The 18,244-nt window shown below is 48.6% G+C and overlaps 2 protein-coding genes across 2 annotated transcripts; one reads left to right on the top strand and one right to left on the bottom strand.

The window, feature by feature from the left end:
* Positions 1-4: 4 nt before the first annotated feature.
* On the top strand, positions 5-11,121 carry ARHGEF2 (Rho/Rac guanine nucleotide exchange factor 2; the record flags this gene model as incomplete). Its single annotated transcript, XM_069078037.1, has 20 exons — positions 5-46; positions 375-438; positions 800-929; positions 1,154-1,263; positions 1,392-1,538; positions 2,226-2,476; positions 2,670-2,795; positions 3,040-3,157; positions 3,297-3,545; positions 5,367-5,443; positions 5,679-5,848; positions 6,189-6,256; positions 6,821-7,021; positions 7,321-7,440; positions 7,823-7,890; positions 8,050-8,085; positions 8,294-8,344; positions 8,597-9,049; positions 9,391-9,589; positions 9,927-11,121. Coding segments are annotated over 20 exons (2,754 nt in total), but the record flags the coding sequence as incomplete, so codon positions are not given.
* Positions 11,122-14,069: 2,948 nt separating this feature from the next.
* Positions 14,070-16,851, bottom strand: RXFP4 (relaxin family peptide/INSL5 receptor 4). The gene is given in 3 exon segments (XM_069077971.1): positions 14,070-14,983; positions 14,986-15,069; positions 15,072-16,851. Coding segments are annotated over 3 exon segments (1,113 nt in total). The 5' UTR covers positions 15,391-16,851; the 3' UTR covers positions 14,070-14,273.
* Between the last annotated feature and the right edge of the window lie 1,393 nt (positions 16,852-18,244).

Below are 18,244 nucleotides of genomic sequence, written 5' to 3'. Positions count from 1 at the left end.
CCGCTGTAAAGACGCTCTTGCCAACTGCACCAAGGTCAAGCAGAAGGTGAGACGGCAGGGAATAAGTGCAGAGGGTTCCAGAGAATGAGAAGGCCATGCCCCTGTGGCTATTGAGCTGGGTTGGTGTGGTCTCCAAACCCCTCCAGTGTCCCTGAAGAAGTCCAGACAAGCTATTGAAAGGCCGACATCCTCTGAGGCCCCAGTGCCCCTCTCTGCCTGCTAGGAACTTAGCAGCTTCTCTGGGCAGTGCTCTCCCATGCCTGGCTCACCCAAGGGAGGTGGGCCCTTTACTGCAGTATCAGCCTAGGGGCCAGCTAATTAGCTCTCTACCTCTTGGGTAATGGATATTCTCTGTTTGCCCTTCTGCCCTAAAGCAACAGAAGGCTGCCCTGCTCAAGAACAGCACGGCTCTGCAGTCCGTCTCCCTTCGGAGCAAGAGTAAGTACAGCCCCCATCCCACTCCCCATATGGTTGTCTAGCTATTGGTCTCTGCTGCCACCTTCAGGCCACTCCCTTCCTCCTTCACAGCAACAGAGCTAGAGGGGAATATTCTTGGATTCCTCCTGGATAGGGCTGAGGGCTAGGGTACTAGGGTCTGAACAAGTGTTAAGAAAGGCTTGGGGAGGGTGAGTTAACCTACATGCCTGCCCTGTTTAGGATGTATGTGGTGGGGTAGGGATATCTAATTCTGAATAAGGATAGAGAAGGAGCTTTGCCTCAGGCAAAGAAGAGACCCATGGGTCTCCCCTACTTTCCTCACTCCCTGGGCTGGGTTTTCCCTACTTCCTTATTCCCACAGCCACCATCCGGGAGCGCCCTAGCTCTGCTATCTACCCCTCCGACAGCTTTCGCCAGTCCTTGCTTGGCTCTCGACGAGGCCGGTCCTCCCTTTCCCTGTCTAAGAGTGTCTCCACTACCAACATTGCTGGGTGAGCTGTTGGGATTTTTTGCTGGGGAAAAGGAGTATTTGTCTAGACAAGTGGGAAGACTGAAAGCAGAAGCTGATGGCTTCTTGTTTAGTAGGAAAGATGAGAGGCAAGATGGGCATCTTTCCTATCCCTTACTTGAGAATTAGAGATAAGCATGGAGGAGAGGCTTCCAAGTATTTCTGCCTCTTCCCTTCAGTTGAAATACATGGACCCTTTCTCCTTAGGCACTTCAATGATGAGTCCCCCTTGGGCCTTCGAAGGATCCTTTCTCAGTCTACAGACTCCCTCAACATGCGAAACCGAACACTGTCTGTGGAGTCTCTTATAGATGAGGGTAAGGAGTGGAAACAGGTGAAAAGCCTGGTGAGAGGAGGTTCTCCTGGGCTTGGGGCCTTAGGAGACTGGAATCTAGGCTCCAGGGAAAAGGCACTGCTCTGAGGCTCCCTCACACCTTTCCCCCAGGTGCAGAGGTGATTTACAATGAGCTGATGAGTGACTTTGAGACAGATGAGAAGGACTTTGCAGCAGATTCCTGGAGTCTGGCAGTAGACAGCAGCTTTCTGCAGCAGCACAAAAAGGAGGTGATGAAGCGGCAAGACGTCATCTATGGTAAGCAAGGGCCCCAGGGCTCAGTGGGACTGAAGGCCCCGTGGGCTGAGTTGCTTCCTCAGTGCTCAGGTGGTTTCTGGGCAGAGCCCTTTCCTGACTCTTGACTCACTACTTAAAACCCTCTTAACTTTCTGTCCTTTTAATTCAACCTGGGCAGACACCAGCTCTTCATGGAGCCCTACTATGGGGCTGAGGACTGTGCTCAGTACCATGAAGGATTCAGATCTTCCCCTGAAGAGCGTTATGTCATAAGAGACAAGCTATCTGTGGGACCTTGAGCAAGCAGTTTCTTTATCTATAAAACAAGGGAGTTAAGGTCTCTAAGCCTATGAGCCAACCAGCTGCTGAAAGTATCATGACATAGTGGATAGAGAGCTAGACTGGGAGTCAGGAAGTCTTAGACTGAAATCCTGGCTTAAATACTTATTAGTTGTGTGACCTTGGGTAAGTCCCTTGCCTTAAGTCTGTTTCCCCATCTGTAAAATGGAAATAACAATATTACCTTAAGGGGCTATTGTGAGAAACAAATGAGAAATGGATATGAAGTACTTTGCAAACCTAAAAGCATTTTGTAAATATTATTATTATTATTGTGGCCTGAAACAATTAGACAGTGATACAAAATAGTAAATGGTCAGTTGGCCCACCCATTGCTCTTTGACTGACACTTCGGCCTGCCTCACTCAGAGCTGATCCAGACAGAGCTGCATCATGTGAGGACACTGAAGATCATGACCCGGCTGTTCCGAACGGGGCTGTTGGAGGAGCTGCAGCTGGAGCCAGCCCTGGTGCAAGGCCTTTTCCCTTGTGTGGACGAGCTCAGCGATATCCACACCCGCTTCCTCAGCCAGCTGCTAGAGCGCCGGCGCCAGGCCCTTTGCCCAGGCAGTACCCGCAACTTTGTCATCCATCGGCTAGGGGACCTGCTTATCAGCCAGGTGAGGAGAGGAGAGCAGGCCTGCTGGAGGGTGTGTGTGGTGGGAATAGAACAGGCTATGGAGACAGAATTTTTCTGTAACTTCAGGGATGGCAGGAGAAGAGGGGCATTAGGGAAAAGCAAAGACTTCCCTTAGAAGTGGAGGGTCCCACGTGGTCTGGGCCTCGGGTGTGTTAACCCATCTTTGCCTCTAGTTCTCAGGCTCCAGTGCAGATCAGATGCGTAAGGCCTATTCTGAGTTCTGTAGCCGTCACACCAAGGCACTGAAACTCTACAAGGAACTATATGCACGGGATAAACGCTTCCAGCAATTCATCAGAGTGAGTAAGGCTTTGCTACAACCTTTACCTAGAACTATATTTGGTCCTTAACTCTCAGGACTTTTTGTATCCCTAGCTCATATACTGGCTAGGGAACTGAGGTCTTTGGGATTGGAAGCTCCATTGACTGTCTTGGATCTCCCTGTCTTTGACCCTGTCCCTTCTGTTCTGCCCTGTTGAACCCTACCCCAGAAACCCCACCCCATCTGACCTTGCTTCTTCTGGTCTACTCCTGATTCTGCAGAAGGTGACCCGTTCCACAGTGCTTCGACGGCACGGGGTACAGGAATGCATCTTGCTGGTGACACAGCGAATCACCAAGTACCCCGTACTCATCGACCGGATCTTGCTGCATTCCCGCGGTGAGGAGGGGATAGAGCTAGCCTATGGGGGTAGACCCGGAGGCCCAGGAAGCTGACAGGAATAGAGACAGCCTTTAGGAGAAGGGTGGCTAGGAGGGAGACCTTCTCCTTCTTCCTGACTTCCCTTGCTGTCCCCTAGGCAATGAAGAGGAACATCGGGACCTGACTACAGCCTTGGGGCTGGTGAAGGATTTGTTGTCAGCAGTAGACCAGGAGGTACATGAGCTGGAGAAGGGAGCTCGTCTGCAGGAGATCTATGGACGCACAGACCCGCGTGCCCAGGCCCCAGTGCCTGGCAAGGGTCCCTTTGGCCGAGAAGAGCTTCTTCGTCGAAAGCTGATACATGATGGTTGCCTGCTCTGGAAGACAGCCACAGGGCGTTTCAAAGGTCAGTTCTTCATGTCCCTGTGGCCTATAATCTGACATAGACAGAAGGAAAGACAAGGCAGTTCATATCCGACCCTGAAGATAACCTTAGAGGAAGAGAGATAGTCTTTGTCACTTAAATAAATTTTTGGCCCTTGTTCCCATTGTTAACTGAAAGATAAACTGCCCTGTGAGAACATCATTGTCTTCTATGGACCCCACCGTAACACATGTGCTAGTTTCAGAAAGTGAGAGACAATTCTCCTAGGACACAGATGGATGGAACAAAAAAGTCTGCCCTGCTAAGGGGACTGTCAGGATTTGATCTTTCTGCAGGAAGGCTTCTGGGGGGCAGTTAAGTGGCGAAGTGAATAAAGCAGTGGCCCTGGAGTCAGGAGGACCTGAGTTCAAATCCAGCCTCAGACACTTGACACCTTTATTAGCTGTGTGACTTTGGGCAAATCACTTCACCCCAATTGCTTTCCCTTCCCCCTCCCCCCAAAAAAAAGATATATATATATATATGTATATATGTACTTTTGGGGCAGCTAGGTGGCACAGTGAATAGAGCACCAGCCCTGGAGTCAGGAGGACCTGAGTTCAAATCCAGCCTCAGATACTTGGCACATTTATTAGCTGTGTGACCTTGGGCAAATCATTTAACTCCAATTGCCCAGCCTTCCCCCCTCCAAGGAAAAAAAAAAAAAGGAAGGCTTCTGGAGGAGAGCAGAGGAAAGACAGGAATTGGACAAAGAGCAGAGTGGCTGCAGTGGGGGAATGAGGGTGAGGGCAGGTTATCCCCATCTTCTCAGAATTGGTTTGCACTGGGAACAGATTCTTATTGGTTCAAGTTGGCTTCACCAGAGCTAAACTGGACCTTTGTACTCCCTTTATAAAAGTTCCAAGCTTTTGCCTTGGATCTTGTCAGTCTTCACCAACCTCCTCCTTCCTTCCACTCCCCTCTCTCCCATCCCTCCCACGCTGCAGCTAAGAATATGAAGCATGGAGGTTAAAAATAGCAAGGCTGGAGAGCTTTATTTTCTGAAGTATTTGACAAAACACCTCCCCTTCTCCCTGCCATGCCCAAAGGACTGTAAGGTCCCTAAGGGCAAGGGGAAAGAAGATGTCTCTCTCCAGAGCTGATTTCCCCATTTTATAGGATTGACCTTTGTCTCCTGCTCAGGAGCCCCACAGAGTCAGAGGGACAGAAGGAAAAGGTCAAGGCAGGGAACTGGAAAGACTGTGAAAAGAGAACTGTAAGGCTGAAGAAAGATGGAATTGTTTAACCTGAAGATCAATCTGAGATTGGGGGTGGTAGCAGTAAGATTTGGTTAAGGATCTTAGAGTCTGTGAAGGTTAATTCTGCAGCAGAGAGGGACCTGCTGTTCTCCTCCACTGACTATAAAACAAGAGGGTGTGGGCATATGCTGCAGTAGGAGGGATTTAGGTTAGGTATCAAAAAGGACTTGAGTGAATTGGAAAGTATGGGAACTGCATTAAAAAGGAATGGAGAATTTGACTATAGGAGATATTCACATCTGAACGGATGGGGCATCACTTGTCCTGTCCAGTGACATGGAATAAATTTAATGATCCTTCAAGTCCCCTTCCAGCCCAAGGTGAACCTAGAATTCTACAAGTCACCTTCTCCCTGCTCCTCACCCCCATTTCTGAAATATAGGAAGGAAGAGTATTTGAGGAATTTTAGAGGAAAGGCAAAGATCAGGGGGAAGGAAAGGAGTTAAGAGCTTATCACCTAGCGAGGCAAAACTGGTCAAGGTGAGAGAAAAGGAAAATCAGGTTTCTGGTTCATCCAATGCTGACCTGTCACCCCTCTTGCCAGATGTGCTGATGCTGCTGATGACAGATGTGCTAGTGTTCCTTCAGGAGAAAGACCAGAAATACATCTTTCCTGCTTTGGTAAGACCATGCCTCTCCTGTCTTACCTCTCAGTCAGGTAGGCATCCCAACCCTAAAGAATTCTAGAGTCTCCAGAGTCCATTTTTTTCCTTTGGATTGGCAAGATACCAGTCCCTCACCCCACCCCATAGTTCTGACAGATCTCTAAACACTTTGAAGAAATAAATTTCTTAGGAAGTCTGTGATGTTAGGACTCCTCAGCTCACTCCTCTTTTCTGTTTCCCTTCTCTGTCAGGACAAGCCAGCAGTAATCTCACTGCAGAACCTGATTGTTCGGGACATTGCCAACCAGGAAAAGGGCATGTTTTTGATCAGTGCTGCTCCCCCTGAAATGTATGAGGTTCACACAGCCTCCAGAGAGGACCGGAACACTTGGATCCGTGTCATCCAGCAGAGTGTGCGTGTGTGAGTATTCAAGGGAAGGCCCATGTCTGCCTCGCCATGTATGTCAGTCAACAGTATTTATTGTGTTAGATGTTATGGATTGAGGTAGAGCTGTTTGGAGCCCAGAGCAGATCTGCTACTTTCTTTTGTAAAGCTAAGTTCGCTAAGTAAACACAACCAGCACTAGGGAGTTGGTCAGTCTGTAAAGACTTCCTAGAAGAGGGAAATATGGAACCAAAGTTGAGCATGGTATGAGTGGGTAGTGTCCTGGGTAGAGGAAACAGCAGGCGTGAAAGGTCATAGGTGTACCTTAAGTCCTTTCCCACCTTCATCTCCGATTTGCCCCATCTCTCCATCATAGGTGTCCATCCAGAGAGGACTTCCCCCTGATTGAAACAGAAGATGAGGCCTATCTTCGACGGATTAAAAGTAAGCATCATACCCTTCTTATTTCATGTCCTTGGTCATCCCATTCTAGCATTTTTTATTCATCACAGTCACTACCCACCAAGTGCCCCCACTCCAGAGCCCTCCCCCACAAATAGCAGTCCTCCCTTGTAACAAGTATAGCAAAAGAAAAACAAATCCAGACATTGCCCATCTCTGAAAATACATCTCCTCTGCACCTCTAACCCATTAGCTCTTGGCCAAAAGGAGGGAAGCATATTTCATCAGTCTTGGTCATTACACTCTTATCTTTCGAAGTTGTTTTCCTGGGTCTGCTGACTTTATTCTGCATCTGTTTATACAAGTCTTCCCAGATTTCTCTGAGTCCATCATCTTATGGTACTGTCATGTGCCATTACATTCAGATACCATAATTTGTTCACCTATTTTCTAACTGATGGATACTCACTTTGTTTCTCTAGCTTCTTTTCCTATGCCCCCACTCTGTCCCGGACTCCTGCTCATCCTGGAGCCTTATGGCTTGGTTCCTCTCACCCTCTTTGCCCTTTGTCTCTCTTTCCGTCCCTGCCTGCCCTTCGTCTTCAGCGGAGCTGCAGCAGAAGGACAGGGCGCTGGTGGAGCTGCTACAGGAGAAGGTGGGACTCTTTGCTGAGATGACCCAGTTCCAGGCAGAAGAAGACGGAGGGGGTGGAGGGCCTCTGCCTACCTTGCCTCGTGGCCTCTTCCGCTCTGAGTCCCTGGAATCCCCTCGTGGGGAGAGACTGCTGCAAGATGCTATCCGTGAAGGTAAGAGAGCCCTCAGGGATAAGCCACAGAGATACACTCCATCCAGAATTCAAATGTGCCACACAGACATAGATGGAGACACACAGAGGCATGAATACCCTGTACTCAGCCTTATCTCTGATGTGCCTGGTCTGGCAATCATCTCCCCTCCTCTAATCCCTGCCTTACATGGGTATGCCGCTTCATTTTATCTGATATTCCCCTTGCTGCCCAGTACTTAGATGTTAGGGTTAGTTCCCTTTTTATGCAGTACCCAGCTCTGTTTCCCCTTGACCTTCTCTTTTCTTTCCTTCCCTCAGTGGAGAACCTGAAGGACCTGCTAGTTGGGCCTGGACTAGATCTGCCCCTGCCCCCACGGGAATCAGCCTTGTCCTTGGAGCCTGACAGCAGTGGCAACACCAGCCCTGGGGTCACTACCAGTGAGTGCCTGGGGCCAAGGGGATTGGAGGACTCAGAGGGGAAGCAGACGGGACCAGGAGGAGATGGTGACTAGAATGGGAGGAGTTAAAGGGAAGAAATGGGAAGAGACCGAGGAGAGAGAAGTTATAACAAGTGATAGGCATTTATGCAGTAGTTTAAAGTGTCTTATTTCACCTAATTGGAGCTTCTCAGTAAGTCTGTGAGGCAGATATTGCAGGTGTGAGTCTGCATCGTATAACACAGAAGTCACTCTTCTGTGGTCGCCCATCTGGTTCATGTCAGGTGCAGGGTTTAAGCTCAGATCTTCCAGACTCCCAAATCCATCACCCTCTCCATTCTATCAGGACTTTAATCCCATCTTTTTCTCTTTTTCTCTGATAGATGGTGAAACAAGGATCTTCAACGGTTCCATTGAGCTCTGCAGAGCTGACTCAGATTCAAGTCAGAGGGTGAGTCATCGGTGGGACTCTCACACCTGGCCAGGATGGGGACTAGATGACTGGCTTCTTTTCATCTAGGTTCTCTGGGGGCTGAGGGGCAATACAATGGAGGGCTAAGGAGCTGAGACCTGAAAAGTCTCTAAGTCCCCATCCATCCCTTTACTACAGGATCGAAATGGGAACCAGCTGAGATCTCCTCAGGAGGTAAGATGGGAGAGCAAGGTAATAGGGTTGATGATGAAAGGATTGGGAGAATCAAGGTCCTTGACCAGAGAAGCAATTAGAGCCTAATTTAGGGTGACGACAAGAGAGATTACCTAGCTGGGATCAACTAACATGTTCCCCTACCCCCCTCATTTAGCTCTGAATTTGAATGTATGTGTCTTGTTCCCACCCACTCTTCTATCCTCAGGAGGCCCTGCAGCGACTAGTCAACCTGTATGGACTTTTACATGGCCTTCAGGTGAGTGAGGGCTGATTGGGGTACAAGGTCTAGCTTGGTAGAAAGGAATCTGACTCCAGGGGGGAAGTAAAATCCGAATGGAAAGCCAGTTCATGGAGGTGGGAGATGGGGAGACCCACTATCCTCCAGAATATTTCCAAGTACTCCTAGCCTAGGTATCCCAGGAAGGCTTGACTACACCAGGTTCTTGGTGGGGTTGGTCAGGGAAGACGAGTCGTTACCCATACACCCTTATTGCTCATTCCACCCCAGGCAGCGGTGGCTCAGCAGGACACTTTGATGGAAGCAAGGTTATCAGAAGGCCCTGAGCGACGGGAGAAGCTGGTGTTGTCTCGGGCCAACTCTCGAGATGGGGAGGCAGGCAGGGCTGGGGGCGTCCCCGTAGCTCCGGAGAAGCAGGCCACAGAGCTGGCCCTGTTGCAACGACAACACGCCCTGCTGCAAGAGGAGCTCCGCCGATGCCGGCGTCAGGGGGAGGAACGGGCTGCTGAGGCAGGTGGCTTAGAGGCTCGACTCCGGGAGAGCGAGCAGGCTCGGGCCCGGCTGGAGCGTGAGGCAGAAGAAGCGAGAAGGCAGCTGGCTGCCCTGGGCCAGACTGAGCCACTCCCGGCTGAGGCTCCCTGGGCCCGCCGGCCTCTAGATCCTCGGCGGCGAAGCCTCCCTGCTGGGGATGCCCTCTACTTGAGCTTCACACCGCCTTCCCAGGTGAGCAGAGCTCCTCCCTTGTGTTTAGGCGAGAAGCCACCGATACACAGATATTGTGCTGGGCCTTACTAGCACTGAGGGGATGCTTACTCAGTTACTGGCTGGGCTTCCATCACAGCAGACTGAAAAGAAATTGAGTGGTAGGCCTGAAAGAAATCCTAAGGTATTTCCTGGAAAGGTGTTTGATTTTTGGAGCAGATGAACCAAGGGCAAGTAGAAGAAGGAGAGAGAGAGCACAGAGTTGGGTCTGGGGTTCTTCCCAGCCCATCACCTGAACCCACCTGTGTGGAGTTAGGCAGGCAGCTTGGATCACTAGCTTGTCTTCTTTCCCCACCTACCAGACTGTGCCCCAGATATGCCGAGGCCACGACCGCCTAGATCTACCATTGTCTACCCGTTCCATTCATCGTACCTTTGAGGACCGAGAGGGACCTGAGCTGGGCAGTCCTGAGGAGCGGCTTCAGGACAGCAGTGATCCCGACACCGGCAGTGAGGAGGAGAGCTGTTGTAGTCGATTGACCCCACCGCATAGTCCCCGAGGTGAGTCTCAGGAGGGTCACAGGGAAGGTAGTTGGGACATGAAGATAGTTAGGGACAGGGTGGGGAGCTCCCTTCATTTCTGTCTCTGGCTGCTTCAGCTCACTCATGGCCCCTTGAATGGCAGTGCTTGTTATAATTCTTCTGATCCCTGGGGGTAGGGTCAGGCTGCTCTTCCTGTTTTGTCGGGTGCTGATTAGATGGGGGTACTCTGGGAGGCCAGTTTCCTGTTTTATCTGTGATTAGTTAACCACAGGGCCTCCAAAGAGGCAGGAAAGTTGGAGGTGGTGGGTACTTCTTTTCTGGGCCCCTGCCCATTGGTCACCTTCTCTTTTTGCAGATTTCCCCCGAATGCAAGACATCCCAGAGGAGAGTGAGAGTCGAGATGGAGAACCTATTGCCTCAGAAAGTTAAAGGGCCTCTTCCCCACTTCCTGATCCCCTCCAGGGCTATTACTGGAGGATGGAGAGTTGGGGGAGTAGCCTTTGGATGTCCCTATTACATAAGTCAGGGGGACACCTAATAGAACTGATGACTGTTGTGTGTCCCCCACACCCCAGAACTCCCAACTCAGGGAGAGTGGGGTTGCTTGAGGGGTCAGAAAGCTGTGGGATGTGCCCTCTGGTGGCATCCATAAGCAGCACCACAGATGCCAATTTTTCAGACCCCACCCTCACCCCCCCCATCATCTGGAAAGATTTATTTATTTATTGTTTATTAGGTGGGTGGGAGGGAGGGAGGGACTTAAAGGACCAGGGACAAGGGAACCAAGCCATAAAGGGACAGAAAACCTGGCCCTTTAACACTACTGGGGGAGTCAGGGAGGGAAAACCAACCAGGGATTAATCCTTCAGTTACTGTACTTCAGCCTAGCACCCCTTACCCTCATATTTAAGTGGGGGCCAAAATTACCAGAACCCTTCTGCCCTTTAAAAAGGGAAATGGACAGGGCAAGTGTCCTTCCCACTACAGACCTCCTAATGCTGCTCATTCCAACCTCCATTGTAGCTCCTGGGGGTGTCTAGGGTGTCTAAGAACCCAGAATGGTCTGGAGTGGAGATTGGGGTGGGACCAGTGGTAATGGTGAGAGATCCATTGGGACCACAACGTTTTGGTGTTTTGGGTTTTTTTTTGTTTCATTTTGTTTTTTGTACCAAAGCTGACTGCACGTGTTTTATATTTTTAAGAGAAGATCGTAGGCAATTAGAGATGCTGACTCTAACCAACCCATGTCTCAGAAGAAACTTGGGGAGTAAGGTTGGGCAACAATACTTGCTCACCGTAATCAGCCCTGGTGGGGGACCTTTCCTGGCTCCTTTCACCAGCCTATCTCCACTCAACCAGTTGGGAATGCATCAAGGAGGTGTAGGAAATATCTGGGGGCCTTGTGGTCTGGTTTGAAAACCAATCTTGAGTTTTGGTTTGGGGGATATTATTAGCAAGTGTCAAATACCCTCCCCCCTGGGCCCCAGCACTTTTCTGATGATTTGATTGTAAAAAGACCAAGCACACAGAATTAAAGACATGGAAGCCCATGGACTTGATTTTGTTGTATGTAGGAAAATGAAAATTAAAAGGAGGTTTGGGCCGGAAAATAATCTGTTTGAAAGCAGTTTCTCTCTTATGGGCAGTTGTAGTTCCCAGTGAGAGAACTTAGCTAGATTTGAGCTGCTGAGCTCTAGACCATCTGTAAGGGGCTCGTCTGTAGCCAGTCCATCTCCCCTCATAGAGTTCAGTTTAATGATCCATCAACAAGCATTTCTTTAGCTGTTTGTACCAAGCTCGATGGGGATAAAAAACGAGACAATATTACATCCCACTTGGGGAGATAGCACATAAGGAGGGATAAAATCGATAAACGCTATTCCAGCCTCGATCTTGGGCCCCCTGCCCTTCTTATAAGCTCGTGGGTGACCTAAGACGGCTCCCGCCAAGCTGTTTGTTTGCTCTCTGCCCCACTAAAGAGCTGATTCTTTTCACTTCTTGTTTTTTGGTCCTTTTTACCTTCCTCTTTCTGGTCAGTTTCATATTATAGATTAGGAGTGAAGAGAGAAGGTCCCTCCCCTGCTACTCCTCCAGCTCCTCGGTGCCTTTTAAGGACCCATAATATGAAATTGAAACTAAGTGAGGCTCAGGGTACTGGCCTGTTCTCTTTAGAATTCTTCCTAAAATTACCAGAGTCCCAAGATCTGTTGGTATATTTATATTAGTTTTCTTGATTTAGCTAAAATTTCCCAACTCAAGGTTAATACAGTATAAATGGAAAGAGGAGCAGGAAATTAGGAGTGGTCTGTGTGGAGGGTGAGCTGTCAACTAGATTAGAGGTGGCGGAGAGATTCTAGTCAACTAGAAGACAGGAGGGCAGAAACAAGTGCAAAACAAATGGGGTACACCCTGGTACAGGGAGAGGTGTGAACTGGCAAAGACCCCAAAAGAAGTATATGGAAAAACATCACACCATGGAAAGTACAGAAACTAGGATCCTGCTTTCTTTCCTTATTTGACTCTATATCCTGTTGCCCCTTCCTGAAATCCTTGTAAACCTAAACTTAAAAGAAATCTTTTCGATAACATTTGCTCCAACCCCTCTAGAGAGGTACCTCCCCACCATTCCCATCCTAGATTCATCAGAGAACTAGTAGGGACCTTCAGCACTTTTAGCCCTTTGTTTTACCGATAAGGAAATGGGCCAAGAAAAGGTCAATGACTTGCCCAAGGTCACATAGTCTCTAGAGAAGGGTGTTTTCACTCCCAACTAAGGGCAGTTATCTCTAACCCCACCTCCACCTCCTCCTTATAACACTTTAGAAAGTTTTCTCTGATCCCATCCCTCTTGTTATAGAATCACTCCACCACCTCTTATTCTGCCTTTTGGGGAACCAGGAGCCCAACTGCTTCCCTTGTAGAGGCCTCAGTATAGGGCTTTGTCCTCTGCATTCCTCTCTCCCCTCCTTCTCACTTCCAGCCCCAGGCTCTACCCACATGGGTAGACCAGCTCCTTGTTTTCATGTCAATATTGACCATAAAGCAGAGGTGTCCCCAGAGGAGTCAGTATCCAGTTGGTACTTGGTGCATAGGTATAGACCTCAGAGGAACTATTGGACTAGAGAAAACTGTACCTGAGGGACCAGGGAAAATTTTCTATTTTGAATTGACTAAGAATACACATCAGAATTTTGGAGCTGGGCTTCAACACAGAAAAGAGGAAATTAAGCACCAAGAAGAGAAACGCCAATTATACTTCGTTAGTAGTACTGCTTAACAAGTTTGCAATTTAAGTTACTGTTTAATGCACTTTTTGCCAAGAACTAGATTAAGAGGAAAGTGGTTGGGACTACGTGGAGGTCATTTGTTTACTCTGGAGCTTTAGCCCGGTCACACACCTATAGGAAACAAAGGGGTCTCCTTTTCCTTCTCATATCTCCTTGGATACTGCCATTTTTCCTGTTACAGGACCCTTGCAATTTAAAAGCCTTCATGATTCCAACCTCCCAAGTTGTGATCCAGTAGATAATTCATATCTTCCTGACTGACGTCTGTTCTTCCAGCTTCAATTTGGGCATCTTTTCACAACCTTCCCCCTTCCCCCAAGAACCCACCAAGTGTTTTAGGAGGTGGGTATTCATTTCATTCTTTTTTTGAGGGTCGTCAGGGAATAAAACAGCATCTCAGAGCTCCTTTCACCCTCCTTCCCACCTTTCTTCTCTTTGGGGTATATAAGGGAAGTGAGGAGGAGAGAATGGAAGGGAAAATTATTCCTACCCTGTTTTCGGCCCCACCCCCTAAACCCATCCTGCTCCAGATGGTACTTAAGGTGGCACTGCTAGATGGGAAGCTAAGGACTCAGTTCCCCTCTTCTGCCCCTCCCCCCCCCACATTAATGTTCCTGGAGGATTTCAAGCTTGGGCATTCCTATTGGCAACAGGTCTCTGTAGTAATCCCTGGGAAGAGGGATAACCTAAGCCTACAGGCTGTTTCTCCCCTAGACACTACAGGGGAACCAAAAGAGTACCGAGTTTAGGGGAGATCCAGTTTTCCTAAATTAGGATTTAAAGGATGTAGGCAAGTCAATTTCATCTGTCTAGGTTTCCATTTGCCCATCTGTAAAATGTGTGGATTAGACAATCTCTACAGCCTAATAGCTGTAAACCTATGACCCTGGCATTGTTCAGTCATAGCTAATGTTCAAGGATAAGGGGAATACTAGTTTGGGGGGGGGGGGTGGACTTTAGCTGTAACTGCTGAAAACAGTCCAGATTGAAGGTGGGAAGGAAAAAGGTGTGTGGGGCCCTAGTAGGGAGCCACAACAACCATCAGCTGGATCTGGTTATTGATCTCTCACCCTTTTGAACTGGTACTTTTGAGGGTTACTTCATGGTGGGAAAAGAGCACCACTGTAGGGAGAGGTCAGGAAGGGCTTAGTAGTCAAGAATACCTCCCCAAACAGAGCAGTGGTGCCACTGGGCGAGGTGGAAACAGAGATGGTAGGAAACCAAAAAGTTTATTCACAACTTCCCCTCTGCCTCCACCCCAATGACAAATGGAAACCTAGGTTTTCTTTGTGCCACCCTGCCTTGGGCTTTGAACTCATCTACCTATCCCAGAGGGAAGTTAAAGATTGAAGATCAAACATCCCAAAGTGTCATGGCCTGACAGAGTTGGGGTCTGGAAGGGAGGGAGATAAAATTTATATTGTGGAAGGTCTTGTTTCTGTATCTGCCATATCCAGGTTAGTGAGAGTGGTGGAAAGCCCACTGCCCTGATGGCTGTTCACCTGCTGTCTCCTCATTTGAAGAGCTTGTTCTGGCTGGGCTTGTCTCCCACCAGGCAACTGTGCCCACAGCCTCCTCAAGGCCTTGTTCAGTGTCCGCCGGGAGTCCTGGTGCAGGAAACAGTAGATCACAGGATTGAGGCAGCTGTTACTTCGTGCAAGGCAGACAGTAAAGGGGAAGACATAGGTGTGAGGGGCATGGTAGGTGCTGTCCCAACACACGATATCGTCGAACTTCACTAGGACCCCCCAGAGTGTGACAACATGGTTAGGGAACCAGCAGAGGAAAAAGGACACAATGATAATCTGGACAGAGCGGGCCACCAATCTGTCCCTCTTCCTCAGCTGCCACCGCCGAAGAAATACCAGCAACATCAGATAGTTCATTGCTATGACACTCAGAGGCACCACAAAGGCCAATATGACCCTCTGTAAGTGGTATCGAATACTAGGGAAGCGGAACAGGCACAGTTGAACTCCTCCCACCTCACCTTCAACCCCAAAGATGGCTGTGGGGACTGCTGCAGCAACTGCAGCCACCCATGCTACCAGGGTGGTCCCAAAGGCTCGGGAGGATGAGAGGGAAGTTCCTGGTCCAGCAGCCATGACCACCATCCAGTATGGAAGATTCTGAGAGCGGTGATGAGGAAGACACTAGCATAAATGCTCAAGACAGTGCCTGTCAGAACCACCTTGCATAGAATGCCTCCAAAGGCCAGTAGAAATCCAGGGCATACTCAGCTGCCCAAAAGGAAAAGGTGAGTACCAACCCCAGGTCGGCTAATGCCAAGCTGAAGATGAAGGTGTCACTTGTTGGATGCAAGGCCTACTGATTATGCCCACCTGACACCCACAGGGCAGCCAGATTGCCCAGCAGGCCTATCACTCCCACCAGTCCATAGGCCAGGGCAGCTATGACTCTGAGTGCCAGGTCATCAGCTGTTACTGCAGCATCCTCCATGCTTAACACTTCATCATTGGAGGCATTGGCCCAGGACACAGGCAGTGGTGTGCAAACATTGGGTGTGGACATCTTGAGGGTATCAGCTATCTGTTGTGTCTGAGCAGTAGTGCCAGGCTAGATGACTGCCAGGTACAGAAGCTGGAAAGAGGTGGGACTGTCTCTCCAGGCAGGCAGCTCAAAGTTTACTTTGTTTTTACAGCATCTATCTACCTGCCTGCAGCCCCAGGCCACACCCACATCTTTAGGGGTGAGGTATGTGATACGACTCCCTCCCTGTGGGTCAAGGTTCATGATAGGTGGGGCAGGACAAAGTAGATGGCCTCCCCCTACTACTCCAAGGGAACTCATTAGAATTTTTGTCCTCTTGGTGGAGGGAAGAGCTGGGAAAATAACTGGATAGGGATGGGGTAGAGAGAGGGAATTCCAGAGCAAAAGGAAGACAGAGACCAAGGTGAAGGAGAGGGAAGTTCAGATTGCAGATTTTACTTCTGGGTTAAGAACAGTACCACCTTGGCTTACCCTTGGGTCGTTCATTGGTCCAAAGATAACTCATCTCTGTCTGCCTCTAATGTGGCCTTTAGTATCTTCCTCCTACCTTTGCTGAAGGTGATTGAATGATTGAAAGTGGAATTGGATTGGGGGAGGGAGGTGTCTTAAGGGTCATCTAGCAATTTTTCCAATGTCCAAGGAGTACCCTTTCAGACACTGCCTGGCATTAGGCTGAGGAATTAGTGCCTTAGGGAAACAAAGAAGGGAGAGGAAGACGTTGGGCTCCCTTGCTGACCCACTGGGCTCTCAGTACTGCCTTGTCTCCAGGTATCTTCTTTTACTGCAGACTCCCCCTCTTCTAGGTCTGTCTCTGTGGTAAGAGTCCAGAAGCACCCAGTCCAACACATATAAACTACCCTGGTGAAAAGGCCATTTTCAGAACCTACCAACTGGAACACCAAACTTCTTTTCCCCCACCTCCCACCCTGAAAAGGAGAAAGGAAAAGTGATTGGGGGAAAGTCACTGTTAGAATGGGCAGATAAGGAGCTGAAGTTCCAGGGGAGAGGGTGAGGCCAATTTGTTCTCATAGACTTTCATCTACACCCTTCTAGCTCCACTTCCTCCCCTCCTTTCTCCCCCACCCCCAACACAGATGTTAATTAAGATAAAATTTGATGATTAGATCTCTGAAAGCTGGGGAGGAGAGGTTCAGGATAATAAATCTGGGACGGGCTACTCAGTGAACCAGTAAAGAACAGAATCTGAGCTCCTGGTCAGACTAGGTGCCAAGACACCCGAGTTTTTTAGCTTAAGGAGAGATGAGAGGTGGTGTTTTCATGCCCAGATTTTAGCAACCCCCCACTCATTCTTTCTACCTTGTGGATTCGTGAACAAATAATTCAAATAGTCAAGAAGGCAATTATGGGCCCCAGTTACACATGAACCATATACTTTGGTCTAGTAGTGAAGGTACAGGTTTAATTGGGTGGGTGGCTGGTAGTTAGGGAAAGAGGCTAGGGTTCCCTTCTGCCATCTCCTCCAAAGGGCTGTTCCCTCATATTATTTTCAAATGCTCGTTTTCATCTGAAATTTAAATTTCTCGTATTGGGTTTTTTGGGTTTGTATTTTTTAATTTGGTTTTTTTTTTTTTGAAGAGACACTGCCACCTGCTGGCTAGATTTACAAACTGCATACCAGACCAGAAATAAAATGTCCCAACATTCTAAAATAGTAAGCACCTACTATGTGGGAGATGTCGTGCTCCATACTGTAGGGAAACAAAGAGGAATAAGACACAGACTTTCCTTCAAGCAATTATTTGGAGTCACAGACTTTTATTGGGACCAGATCTGTGATTTAATTGGCATTTCATTGTTCAGTCATTAGTCAGTCATGTCTGACTGTGACCCCATTTGGGGTTTTCTTGGTAAACATACTGGAGTGGTTTACTACTTCCTTCTTCAGCTCAATTTACAGATGAGGAAACTGAAACAAATAGGGTTAAGTGACTTGCCCAGGGTCACACAGCTATTAAGTGTCTGGGGCCACACTTGAACTCAGGGACAAACAGTCTTCCTGACTCCAGGCCCAGTACTCTGTGCACTATGGCATCACCTAGCTGTCCCCTTCACTGCCATAAGGAAAAACCTAATGAGGTTTGTACCAATACAGAAAGGCATCTACTTTTTTACAATCTTAGAGAAATTGCCTAGAGTAGTGAGAGGTCAAATAGGTAGTGTATGTCAGAGACAGGACTTTTTAGGTCTGCACTCCAAAATCAGCTACCTCTTTTAGTGTGGGAAGGGGCGTTAAGAGGTCTCCTGGTCCAAGGTGCTCATTTTAGAGATAAGGAAACTGAGGCACTGGGAAGGGAAACAGCTTGGTCAAGATTGTACAACTAATTAGTGGCAGAGCTAGGACTAGAACCCCAGGATTCCTGCTTCCCAGTTCAGGATGCCTTCCATTACAATATAACACCCCCTTTCTTTTCCCTCTTTCCAAGAATCTTCCCTTTTCTCCAGTGCTTGGAATGTCAAGATTCAGTGACAGGGAAGTCTATCACACCTACTCTCAGGGAACGCTAAGCCATCCCTAGTATTCAGAGAAGACTGCTAAGTGGCCCTATAGTGCACACAGCACTGGACCTGGACTCAGGAAGACTCATCTTCCTGAATTCAAGTTGGGTCTCAGAAACTCACTAGCTGGGTGATTCCCCAGTCAAGTCACTTAACCCTTTTTGCCTTAATTTCCTCATTGGCAAATTAAGCTGGAGAAGGAAATGGCAAACCACTCCAGTATCTCTGTCAAGAAAACACCAAATGGGGGTGACAAAGAATCAGAAAGGAATGAAAATGACTAAAAGTCCCACTCCACTCATTTTACAGATATGGAAACTGAGACCCAGAAAAGGGAACTGACATGATTAAGGTCACA

This window comes from Petaurus breviceps, unplaced genomic scaffold (assembly GCF_028583685.1).
Source record: "Petaurus breviceps papuanus isolate PSGF00001 unplaced genomic scaffold, PetGlider_PUasm1.0 91023, whole genome shotgun sequence".
In the NCBI taxonomy this organism is placed as follows: Eukaryota; Metazoa; Chordata; class Mammalia; order Diprotodontia; family Petauridae; genus Petaurus; species Petaurus breviceps.
This window is presented reverse-complemented; position numbering and strand designations above follow the sequence as displayed.